The sequence below is a fragment of the Hordeum vulgare genome, chromosome 2H (assembly GCF_904849725.1).
Source record: "Hordeum vulgare subsp. vulgare chromosome 2H, MorexV3_pseudomolecules_assembly, whole genome shotgun sequence".
Lineage (NCBI taxonomy): Eukaryota > Viridiplantae > Streptophyta > Magnoliopsida > Poales > Poaceae > Hordeum > Hordeum vulgare.
Genome location: NC_058519.1, coordinates 407,064,347 through 407,077,094, shown reverse-complemented (window position 1 = coordinate 407,077,094; position 12,748 = coordinate 407,064,347). Strand labels below are relative to the sequence as shown.

At 44.3% G+C, this 12,748-nt stretch overlaps 1 protein-coding gene across 1 annotated transcript; it reads left to right on the top strand.

Moving 5' to 3' along the window:
- The first annotated feature begins 9,812 nt into the window (after positions 1-9,812).
- On the top strand, positions 9,813-10,197 carry LOC123430166 (NADH-ubiquinone oxidoreductase chain 3-like). Its single transcript, XM_045114062.1, has one exon. The coding sequence runs from the start codon at positions 9,815-9,817 to the stop codon at positions 10,169-10,171; it is 357 nt and encodes a 118-aa protein (XP_044969997.1). The 5' UTR covers positions 9,813-9,814; the 3' UTR covers positions 10,172-10,197.
- The last annotated feature ends 2,551 nt before the right edge of the window (positions 10,198-12,748 follow it).

Sequence of the window (12,748 nt, the reverse complement as noted above, 5' to 3'; positions counted from 1 at the left end):
CCAAGTTTCAACCCAATCCGAGAATGTTTATGCACAATTTTAAAAACAATATTTTGACGATGTCGCGGGCGCGGGCGTGTGTGGTTGGTCTCAAAACGGTCAACGACGTAAACGGAGAGAACTGGCAACTACTAACGGATGCAAGTTTGAAAACTGGTGGCAACAAAGTGTCGATGCAATGCAGATGATGTGCACGATGCGATGATAAATACGACAGACAATCTAATCGCACGACGACAACAGAATAAAAGGGGATCTTCTAGAGCGTCGGTCTCGGGCTGTCACCACTCTCCTACACTACAAGAGGATCTCGACCCAAGATCCAAGAATGAAAGGGGAAGAGACAGAGCAAGAGCAATAGGTAAACTTAGTTGCTTTTTGACAAACTAGTGAAAACAATGATCCTTGACGGTTGTACAAAGATGAAGAATGATATGAGAAACATCAAGAATTCACAGAAAAATTCGGCAGCACTTCGGTAGGAAAATGAGGACAAAAATTTGATACAATGGAAAGATATTGAGAAGATTCACAACAAACTAACTAAATTGATAAGCAAGGAAATAACATGAAAGAAGACACAACACTCCGGTTAACTGAATAAGAAATGGAAGAACACGATCTTGACACAACGATATGATTGATACAAAGAGAGCAACATCACGACAACTCCGGAACAAGAGAATATAAACTAGATCATTCGGAAGAAGGAATGGAGAAGAAAATGAAAACTACTATCACAATTGAATTTGGCAAGCATCCTTGCAATAAGAATTGGACGGAGTTGTTGCCAAACCAACAATGGAAAAAACAAGCTTGTAGTGGACTTATGAAAACCCATCTCCACAATGAGGTGACAACCAGCCACTAACAGAAACAAGGATTGATTGGATGAAACAAGGAAGGCAAAGCTTCTTACACCAAAGAATATATTGAGAACTTGGATTAACAATAATCACCATAAAAGCAACAATCCTTAGGAAAAGCTTTAGGTGAAATCTAAACCAAGATAGCTCAATGAAGAAACCATGGGTCAAAATATCTCATGAACAAAGGGTTTGGTGGGTTTACATATTTAATTCTTGAATCAACTTCTCTTCGAGACTCCTCCACTAACAAGAATGCTAAAACACCACCTCAAAGGATAAAGGAAGAGAAAATAGGGAGCAGTTGGAAAAAGAATTGATATCATGAGCCACTCCGGAAGAAGAATTGAAATCACTATGAAACAAGAATAAGAATTATGATATGCTTATCCTTGATCAAGTTAAATTGATAACAAGCAACGAATTTAGCATAGCACTTATTCTTCTTGAAAAGAAACTTGAAGAGAGAGATATGAGCACAAACTTGAAGAAGACTTGAAGGAGACGCCGGTAAGAATTGGAATGAATGGGGATAACAAGAATGAATAGAGATACACGAGAATGACAAGCTCATGTGCCACCTGAGAGAAAAACTAGAACAAGGCACCGGAATAATTGAGAGATGAATGAAGAGACAACAATTGAGAAGAATTTGAGGACGAAAGCTGAAAGCTGAGAACGAAGAAATCTTCTGAAATGATGGCCTTCGGAGGATCAAGAATGAAACAAATTTGAAATGCACCGGATAGCAAGAACGGGATTTCTCATGATCGAGAACAATTCAAGATGATAACACAAAGCTGAAATGATGACAATCTTAAAAAAATGGAGCAGGATTTGAGAGAACCACTCCTTCGGCATTCCAAGTTGAGAACGATGGCAAGAAACGCCACCAAGGATAACTGAGACACTCCGGAATAAGAAAAAGGAAAAGTTGAGCCAGTGATGAAAATGAATTTGAAACGATCTTGGAGAAGGGATATGACTGATGGAAATCATTCTTACGTCACACTGGAAAAAAAAAGATCTCCGGAAATATTACAAGAGCGAGATAAGATCCTGGGAAAGAACCTGTGGGTTATGAGCCCACTGAAAGAAAACACCGGATGAATGGATTGCTAAGAAATATTGATCGCATCGGTACAAATGAAAACTTGATGAGGTTAGCACCTCGAATTAATTGCAAGGATTGAAAACAAGAAAATCCAAGATAACTTGAACACTCCAGATAGAATGGAGACAAATGACAACAAGAAAGACTTGATAAGAATTTTCAACATGGGAAATAATTAAAAGGATGAAAAGGATATGAAGGACACCGAGAGCTTGAATTGAATCCACCGGAAAGGAGAACAAGAATGAAGAATGATGAATTCAGAACTCTTGAGAATCTTCACAATGAATCACCGGATAAGAGAGAAAATAAAAAGATAGCGGAGACAGCAATGAAAAGGAGACACTTGGATGATAACTGAAACATTGAAGAAAAAGGGAGGGAGGGTGGGAAAAAAACAAAGACAACTTGGGACAGATGAGATGAACTCCGGAAAGAAATGAGGGATTGATCTTGCAAAAATGGAGAGGATAGAATTCACTTGAAGAGAAGCACACCGGTTGAAAAGAATTGACATGACGACTCCGGTTGAAAAGAATTGAAGAGACAACTTGATTGAACAAAAGAATCAGCATTCCCATAAAAATATGAGAACACCTCTTGGAAAAGATATGAACTCACCATTTGACAGCGAAGCAACTCGAATTACCATACTCAAACACAACAAAGGATGAGGCTTACAAAACAAGCCAGAACAAACTCATGAATAAGATTTCGTCCGATATTTTTGTGTATAGATTCTCACGGGCTCTATCCTAGAGTAGTCATCATGTACAAGGCAGTGCACATGACATATGAAGCGTCCCCGTGTCGTAGCAATCTACAAGGAATCTTTAAGACACAACGAAAACTCTTGTAAGACGACGTTGAATAAACGAATCCACTAGATGTCGGACCCCAACCTCACATCTTGCATCTGTTGGAAGATTGTCCTACAAGTAACTACGTGAGTTCCCACCTAAGAACTCTTGAAATTTCTGGTCATGCAATCTGGTCCACAGATACAAGGACTAATATATCACTCAACTCCTATACTAACCCTTCCAGTGTATCACATCCGTCAACACATAACCAGAATCTCGGAACTTTATCTATCTCATACCCTCGTAATCACAACGATACTAAGTGTGGCGATACATCTGAACCTATCTACACCAGTACTGGGGAAGCCAGACTCCTCTCGCCACTACTAGTATTGAAAAAATTTCGAACATCCTTCGTCCTGAGATACTAAAAAATCTGAATGATAATGATGTGCTCAAGAATCCCCTAGAGCACAACTCCCCGGAAGAAATCAAGGCAGATAGGAGGCACCAAGACAGAACTCCGTCACATCAACATCATATAGATTCCAAAAATATCTGCGTGATCCTAAAAAATTGAGTGAGAAGAGGAGTAGAATTGAAATTTCCTAAGTTTTGAACCTCACCAGAGCATAGACGAGCAGAAAAAAGAATCCTACTCTCCGATATATAACTAGACTCAAAGTAGTTTTTTACTAGACTCGACTCGGCCAAGTTCGATCAATCAAGGGGGCTCCTAGGTCAGTACTGCTCTGATACCAACTTGTAACGCCCACTGATGCGGTCCTATCCTTATTTTGGCGCGAGGGCCTCGACAAGGATAGAAACGCATCTCGTCGTTTCGCAAGAATGAATATCGTTACAAGTACATGTACTGAAAAGATGAGTATAAGAGTTGGCTTACACTTGCCACAAGCTACATCAGAGTCACATCAGTACAATTCATACAATCATCACGAAGAAGAGCAGGGTCCGTCTAGAGACGAAATCAACAATAAAAGAACGACGTCCATCCTTGCTATCCCGGGCTGCCGACCTGGAACCCATCCTAGATCGATGAAGAAGAAGAAGAAGAAGAAACTCCAAAAGCATAATCATCGCGCTCACGTCATAATAGCACCTTAAGTGTACGTGCAACTGGTGTTGTAGTAATCTGTGAGCCACAGGGGACTCAGCAATCTCATTTCCAAAGGTATCAAGACTAGCAAAGCTTAATGGGTGAGGTAAGGTTAAGTGGTGAGGCAGCAGCAAGTGACTAAGCATTTATTTGAGTGGCTAACTTACGAGTACAAGAACAAGAGGAAGAGGATCTACGCAAAACGAATGTGGACTAAAGATGATCAAAAGAATGATCCTGAACACCTACTTACGTCAGACATAACACCACCGTTTCCTCAATCGGAGAAGGAGCTCACAAAAGAGACAATCACGGTTACACACTCAGTTGGGAAGTTTTAATTAAGCTTACTTCGCTTTATCTAGAATCGTATGTTAAACAAAGTTTCCACCTTGCCACAAAACCGCAGGCACGGCTTTACGGAAGGTTTAACCCTGCACAGGTGCTCCAACTAGTCCATCACAAACTACCACACGCTATGACGGAATTACCTCGATCAGGGAAACCTGTGATATCCTCGGGTTCCCATTGGAAAACCTCAACCTTGACATAACCCAAAGCATCCATGGAATCCCTCACACAAGACGCTCAAGAAAGGTAAAACAAGTCCAGCAAGGCCACCCGGCGTGTCGACAATCCCGATAGGAGCCGCGTATCTCGTTCTCAGGACACGACGGATGAGCGATGGTTACCACGCCAAACGTCGAGTTGCCCCGGGTAGCATTAATAAGCTGCTCTGTTTTGGACGAGCACCATCAGCACTGGCACTCCCTGTATTATGTTGAATTACTCCTCGGGTTCATGACGCCCTATGTTTTTCAGTATTAAAGGAATTATTATGTTGGGCAAATATAGTGCCAATGTTGGCCTTGCCAGATGAGCTTTATCCCAAAATGAGAATCTAGGGGGTCCCCATAACAACCCCAAGCATGTTACAAGCTCATTTATGGAACATAACACCGGTAACCGAAACTAAGGCGGCAAAGGTGGAAAAAAACACGAGGCTAAAAAGGCCAAGCCTTCCACCTTTTACCAAGTATATAGGTGCATTAAATTAAATATCATTTAATAGGGTGATATAACAAGGAACCCATGTTAACACATGGAAGCAACTGCACCTGCAACTAGCAACGCTATCAAATGGTTAATCAAGCGGTAACATAGCCAATCAGTGGTTTGCTAGGTTGTAGACGGTTGAAGGTTTTCATGGCAATGTTGGGAGGCTGATATTTAACATGTGGTAGGCAGAGAGACATAACAGTAGAAATGAAACAACTAGCATGGCAATGATAGTAATGATATCTCGAGAAATGTTCATCTTGCCCGAGTTCCGCTCGGAAGAAGAACGACTCCGTGAAGCAGACGAACCAACGTAGTCGAACGGATCCTCACATTATATTCACCACGGAACATGCACAATATGATGCACACCCTAATATGATGCATGATTAGTTTCAAATATGCAAGACATGGCAATTCACATCACACAAACAATACACCTTAAGTTAAGTTCAATATGCAACGAGTTGCATATTTACGCAACTCCATGTTTAATTATTTAGTTCACTCCCATTTATTAATACGGTAATATTAAAATGTTGTTAACATGGTAAGGGGTGAATCACAAATTAAACTACCTATCTAGGCATTTTAAATGAGGCCGGAAACGACATATAGCATCTATGAAATGACCCGACGCGTTAAATTCTAATTCTGTCCAAATTTGTTCTAATCACATTTTATGTTTGTTAAACGGCAAAACAAAGTGATTCACGTGATTCTACTCGTCGATCTAGTCCATTTATATAAATGGCTAATCTCCAACGGAGCTACGGTTAAATAACTACGACCTAAACCATTTCTATCACGTCGACACACAAACCGATGCAAACAGCATGTTAAACAGTTTTAAACATGCATGAGAGTTGAAAATATTAATCTACGCAAAATTCTAGCCAAGTTACATATATAACTTCATTCGATCCGACGCACGGTTTAAAATCTGCGACCGTTTTAAAAATCAATGCTTTTCTGAAAAAGAAATAAATCAGAGGCGTTAAAAAACACCTACACGGGCCGAAACACGGCACGGTCCAGCTGGTCCAAATGGTGCAGGGTAACTATGATGTACACTAGGCGAGCTATTCTTCCTCATAAAAGATTGAAACAACGAAAAAAAAGGGCTCCCAAGGATTCGATCCCCGGTCGCCTGGGTCTCATAGTGTGGCGCTGGCCAGCAGGCTAGATCCATTATCATGGCAAAGGAGTGACTGCGGGCAAAGTGTAGCGTGTAGGAAAAAATTAAAATACCACAGGCAAAAATTGGGCTCTTTGGGACTCTAACCCAGGATCCCTTGTAATAAGGTTGGCTGCGCTAGCCAGCTCGACTACTAGTCTGCTTATGGAGGAGAGTAGTGGCTAAGCTATATCAAGTTAACATGGGAGAACGGATCTAGGAGAATAAAACTGAATCTCAGATCGGACGGGAACTGCTTACAGCTGGAAACAAGAGGCGGGCAGCCATGGCGAGAAGATCCTGAGGTGGGTCGCGGGGAAGGGCGAGCGGCGAGGCAGATGGTGGCCGGATCCAGCCGACTCCGGGGTTGGGACTCCATTCCCGGCGAACATGAGGCCTGGGGCGACCGAATCCCGAGGCTTGGCAAAGCAACATGGCGGCAGACCCGCGGGAAGGCATGGAGAGGAAAGGTTAGGGGAGAGATGGAGGAGAAGGGGAGGAAGCAGAGGTCGGGTACGCGGGGCCTTACCCTGGCGCGGCTGTTGTTGCCTAAAGAAAGGGAGATAGAAAGGAAATGCAGAGAGGGAAAGAGAGAAAGGGAGGAGGAAGGAGGATAGGGACGAGCTCATCTGCTGGGTGCACTCTCGACGGGCTGGTGGTGGAGGTGATTGGGGATGTGCGCGGGGACTTGCGTGGCGCTGTGGTCGCCCGACGCTGGGAGCTACGATCGTAGGACATGTCCAGGAGACACGTGGTTGGGACGAGCTTGAGCATGGGAGGCCTGCTATGGTGGTCGGCCGGGCTCTCGTTGGATGGATTTGGATCGGGAGGAGATCCCGAGGTGTAGGGGAGGCGATGGTTGGCTGTGCAGTGGCGGCGGGGTGGAACACGGATGGGACATTCGTCCTGAAATATAGGGTTGCTGCTATTAAATAGGTACAGGGGTGGCTAGGAGAGGGCTTTGGGGTGGTTTTCGACCCTACGATCGCGATCGGGCGGTTCCGATCGCGGGTAGGTGTAGGTGGGCTATGTTGGCTATGTAGATGGGCTAGGTGGGGATGAGAGGGAGGATTGCGGCCCGACAACAATTTACAAACACACAAAACGTTCGACGGTTGACCGGCTATAGTGTCGTTATACATTTAACGGTTCGGGTATCAAACGAACTCTGATTGTGACGAAATTTGGCAAGCGGCCTACCTAAAATAAAATAAGTCCGCACGTCAAGTTTCAACCCAATCCAAGAATGTTTTTGCACACTTTTAAAAACAATATTTTGATGATGTCGCGGGCGCGTGCGTGTGTGGTTGGTCTCAAAACAGTCAATGACGTAAACGGAGAGAACCGGCACTACTAACGGATGCAAGTTTGAAAACTGGTAGCAACAAAGTGCCGATGCAATGCAGATGATGCGCATGATGCGATGATAAATGCGACAGGCAATCTAATCGCACGACGACAACAGAATAAAAGGGGAATCTTCAGGAGCATCGGTCTCGGGCTGTCACATATGGTCTCGGCAACCTTTTAGGAAGCGAGATTCTTTTGAATAAGATGGATGCCCAGAGCTTGCGACGTACCTACCATGTGAGCGTAGATGGAAAGTACTAAATTAGACCAATTCAATTCCGCCTACTAGAATAAGAAAATATTTCTTCCGAATTGCTCTCATCCTTTATAAGGAGAATTTCTCTTTGTTCAGTAATAATTGAATCTTGCAATAAAACACTCTTGCTTGGAAAGTATGGTAAAGGTAAACTATTTCTATTTTTTATATAAAAAAGTGAGTGTTAAAGGAGTCATTCAGAAGTGAGTGAAGGGGTGCAGAAAAAATCTCATTTCTTTCATTTAGGAATGGACACTCAACCAGAATGAAATGTGGGAATATCGGGATTGGCATATTTGTTATATTGAAATAAAAAAACTCAACACGACTAGTGAATTCAAATTAGAGTCACTTGCGGATTTCTTCAAATTGTTGTAGTGTAGTATTGTGGTTTTTCAGTAAAGACCCCGACCTATAAATATTCACAACCCGGCTCATACGGGCGGACAATATTCACCCAGAGCCCCGTTGCAACCGCAATGTTGTTCCTGAAGGACCTTACCTTAGAGCAAAAAAGGGAATAGATATTAGGAAGACTACTGACGTAGGGAGGTGGGTGAGCTCAACCTCGAACCAAACAAGCAATGGATTGAGCAACTAGCGCGTAAGCCGTTGCACGTTAGCGCATATGTTTCCTGCTTCATCATTATTACTTTCTATTCTCTCCGTGCACGAACCTCGGTCCAATCAATTTTCTTGGAATTGGGGTTAGGACCAGTTAGAACTCCCATTTCTCGATCGGAGCTTTGAGCTGCTATGGCAAGCTTTTTTCCCGAATAGTGGGTATGAGGAACCCACCGTACCAACACAATTGGCTGGTGTTGCTGATACCGGACCCGTTATAACCCCGATTGGAAGGGCAGGACAGTCTGAGGCTCTGGGGATGCGAGGCCATTGAAAGTGAGTATCCCATATTCTATGATGGAGATGGAGCATTAATTGCAGTTTCCACCCCACCTTAACGACCGAGCGAGTGATGAAATCTGTCAACGACTAGGGAGGTGTCACCTGAGGCCGATTCCAATGGATCACTGTAGAATCTTCTAGAAGAAGGTTCTCCGGGCATTATGGTAGGGCGTGGGTTGATCATGATGAGAATGGACTTCTCCGTCATGTAATGGTTTAGAAGATTCACGGTCCTATTCCCCGTTGGGCTTTTTCCCTTCTTGACTAGACGAAGGAGATATTCATTCCATTCAGGCAGGTGAGGAAGGCTCGCGTCGGCTTGACCCTGGCTTCTCTCTTGGTTGGGTCGGGGGCTAAGTTTCTCATTCATTTGTGAGGTGTTCATAGAAAGCAACGCCTCGCCCAATGAGTGGCGGATTTGGTTTGGATTGGGTCTCGCTTGGACGTTGGGGAGATCCATAAATTTGGATAGAGTCTTTCTCGCTCAGTAAAGAAGAGTATGCGCGCTATGGCTTACGTAGTGGATCTTCGGGCAACCAACCCGGCACATCCAGTTCTGATCAACAACTTGGAGGTATGGCTGAGTGGCTTAAGGCATTGGTTTGCTAAATTGACGTACAAGAAGAGTGTATCATGGGTTCGAATCCCATTTCCCTCCGGCACGGAAGTAGAACGGGTGAGCGAAATTATGTGAGAGAAAGAACCTCATATTTATGGAGTCCGCCGTCGGACAGAATTGTTGCTTAGTGACTAGGAGTGGAGCACCCCTTTCTTATTCTCGGTGGCGCCTATAGCAAAGAAGACCTTACCGAATGAGGGTCGTCCAGGGACTTCGGCTTTCAGTTTTTTAGCAAGCTCCTCCACTTCAGGTAGGATGCTCATAGATGAAGAAAAGAGACTTTAGGCAAGTGGTTCTGGTAGCTCAGCTGGTTAGAGCAAAACAAGCAATGGATTGAGAAACTAGCGCGTAAGCCATTGCGCATTAGCGCATCTGTTTTCTTGCTAGACTAGAAATCATTTTTTTCTTACTTCAGTGGGAAGAGCAATCGGCATTACCTTGAAATCCTTCAGTGGTTTGAATCCACATCTGAGCGTCTTTTTCGGTATGCCGTTCCGTGAGCGAGGAGCGTCGCGAGGAGAGCGAGAGAATGAAGTGGGCTTTGGTGATGTCGGAATTTGCACCTATTTGTATCTATTTAGTGATCAATCCGCTAGTTTCTTTGATTCCACTCGGTGTTCCTTTTCCATTTGCTTCCAATAGTTTGACCTATCCAGAAAAATTGTCGGCCTACGAATGTGGTTTCGATCCCTCTGGTGACGCCAGAAGTCGTTTCGATATACGATTTTATCCGGTTCCTATTTTATGTATTATCCCTGATCCGAAAGTCACCTTTTCTTTTCCTTGGGCAGTACCTCCTCACAAGATTGATCTGTTTGGATCTTGGTCCATGATGGCCTTTTTATTGATTTGGACGATTGGATCTCTCTATGAATGGAAAAAGGGTGCTTCGGATCGGGAGTAACCACTTTTGAAAGGGCAAAGGGGGGAGGACATAGGAAATAGATATGCCTACAAGAAATCAATTGATTCGTCATGGTAGAGAAGAAAAACAGTGCACCGACTGTACTCGAGCTTTGGATCAATGTCCTGAGAAGCGAGGAGTATGCATGCGTGTTTCGACGAGAACATCGAAAAAAACTAATTCAGCTCTAGTAAGATAGCAAAAGTACAGTTGAGCAATCGACATGATATATTTGCTCACATTCCATGCGAAAGTCATAATTCGCAGGAACATTCTATAGTCTTAGTCAGAGGAGGTAGAGTGAAAGATTCGCCATGTGTGGAATCCCATCATATTTGAGGAGTCAAGGATTTTCTGGGAATTCCGGATCATAGAAAGGGAAGATCTAAATATGGTGCAGAAAGACCTAAATGGAAATGAATGGAAGATGCCTCTGGAACTTTTTGGTTCTTTTTTGGGGGCGATATGGAAGCAGTTAGATCCCTTTCCCTTATTATGTTACCATTTCTCTCTGCTATTCTTCGCTTAGAAGGGCTTGACTTACTTAACTTACCGCTTTCCCAAAACTAGCTAAAAAAGGGTCAGGTATACCTGCCTATTGAGATAGGTTTTTTTCTCAAGTGGGAGATGTTGTCGGTATGGGCACTTTCTTAAGTACTTTGATTGATTCCGTCCCCGAGTGCTACCAAAGTTCCTCTAATTCCTCAGCCATATATTCCCCTTGCCAGACTTTCCCGATAGCGGAATCGATACGTGTTACCATAGAGCAGTACCTAGCAACCATCATTCCTGCTTTTCCACCTTCCCTTTGCTACTTGGGAGAATGCATTTGACCGAGCAGCTCTTCCACTCATTTTATTAGCAATCAAATCTCTTCCCTTCAACTCGTACCAAAGGCTATGCCCCAGTAAGCATTTCCTCTGTTTCCTTGTTTCCCATCTCTGACATTCCATTATGACAAGACCAGTCCACTAATAAGTCAGGTATTTCTGAAAAGTAAGACCATCCTCTTCCCTTCGACAATAGAAGAACTCCAAACATGCTTTCTTGAAATAGCAGTTATTGTCTTCCTGGTCAGCTTTCGACGAATGAGTCTTGGTTGTGGAGCGAGGGGGCTACAATCTACTTAACCACTAGGCAAAGAGGGAGGAGCCAGGAAGCGGGTGTTTAGTGTGAAAGAGACAAAAAGCATTTAGTCGATAAAGATGAGTGCTTTTGATCGGCTTGTTGCACTAAAGCTGCGAGGTTCTTTGATTGAATCAGCTCTTTGCGTTTACTTTCATCCCATCCCCTCTTTTTCTTCTTTCGTTTTAAGAAAAAAGAAGGAACTTAAAAATCCTTCTGATCCTTATATACAATCATGCAGTCTAGCTCTACTTTACAATGATATATCTAGCTTTTAGTTTTGTTGAACTGCGCTTATCTCAGGAATGAGGATAACTTAACGGAGCCCAAACTCATTTGGAATAGGTTTTCTAGCCTTTGCCTTAAATAAAAGATCCAGCTGTCGTGGGTATAAGCCTGACAGTAGATGTGTAGGGTACGAAAAGGATGGGCAGAGTCCCAGCTACGGCGAGGATGTATGAGTTCGGGCCCCTCTGCGGTGGAGGTAATAACCCTACGTCTCAGTGCTCAGGGAGCTTTGTTGTCGAGTGGAATAGGGAATACAATGAGTTGCTAACCCCTCTACCAGTGGGGGAGGGCGGCTTATATAGAGTGCGCTGCCCTCCACAACGGTTCCGGTACAGGGGTGGAGTAGTGGGGATTGAATGCATACGTTACAGGTAACGTATGCTCTAAATGCTAATAAATGCACCCGAAAACATACGGCCGTTTCCCTCCAGAGAGGTTACAACGTACCGAGTGTAGCCAGTCGGTTAGCTTGGTATCCTCCGAATGCTAGTCTCCGACTGGATGGTTGAGGACCTGTTACCGACTGGATGATGGGGACTCCTTAATTCAGTCAGGACTGACTAAGGGCCTTGTCCTTTGTGAGGGGTAGTCCTTGGGTAGGACCTACATGACAGGCCTATGACCCTACCCTAGGACTATGACCCCATCATTAGTCCCCGAATGGATTGGGGTTAAAACGACGAAGCGGTGCTTGAAGTTTGGATCCGACTGGAACAGATTTGGCTTGGGCATTGCCTGCCCCGATCCATTTTATCTTTTCTGACCAACGATCCGAGTGGAAGTACTCGCGAAACAGACTGTCGGAAGCCGAGTGCTTCTGCGGCATCTTTTGACGCGACCGGTCAACTGACAGCAGCGGATTTTCCGGGATCTCAAATTTCGGGTTCCGCGCGCTCAGCGGGGATGACGCCAGCGCGCTCGAGTAGCGCCTGACGCCTCAATTCTCGCGCCTTCAACCTCTCCACTAATATCGACGTGGTGGGTCGGGGGGATAAGGTTTCGGGGCCACCTGCCAGCGACCCAGTCGGAACCCTATTTAAATCTTGGTGGCGAGGCTTCTCCGTTACGCTCGTCGAATCCCTTGCTCTCGTCTGCTCCGCCCTTCTCGCCACCTCCAGCGCTCCTATACTCCTCCCTTCTCCTTCCTCCCGAGGGCTCGCAGCT

Excerpts from the sequence above, each read along its gene's own strand:
- LOC123430166 (XM_045114062.1), top strand. The coding sequence starts at position 9,815 with ATGTCGGAATTTGCACCTATTTGTATCTATTTAGTGATCAATCCGCTA.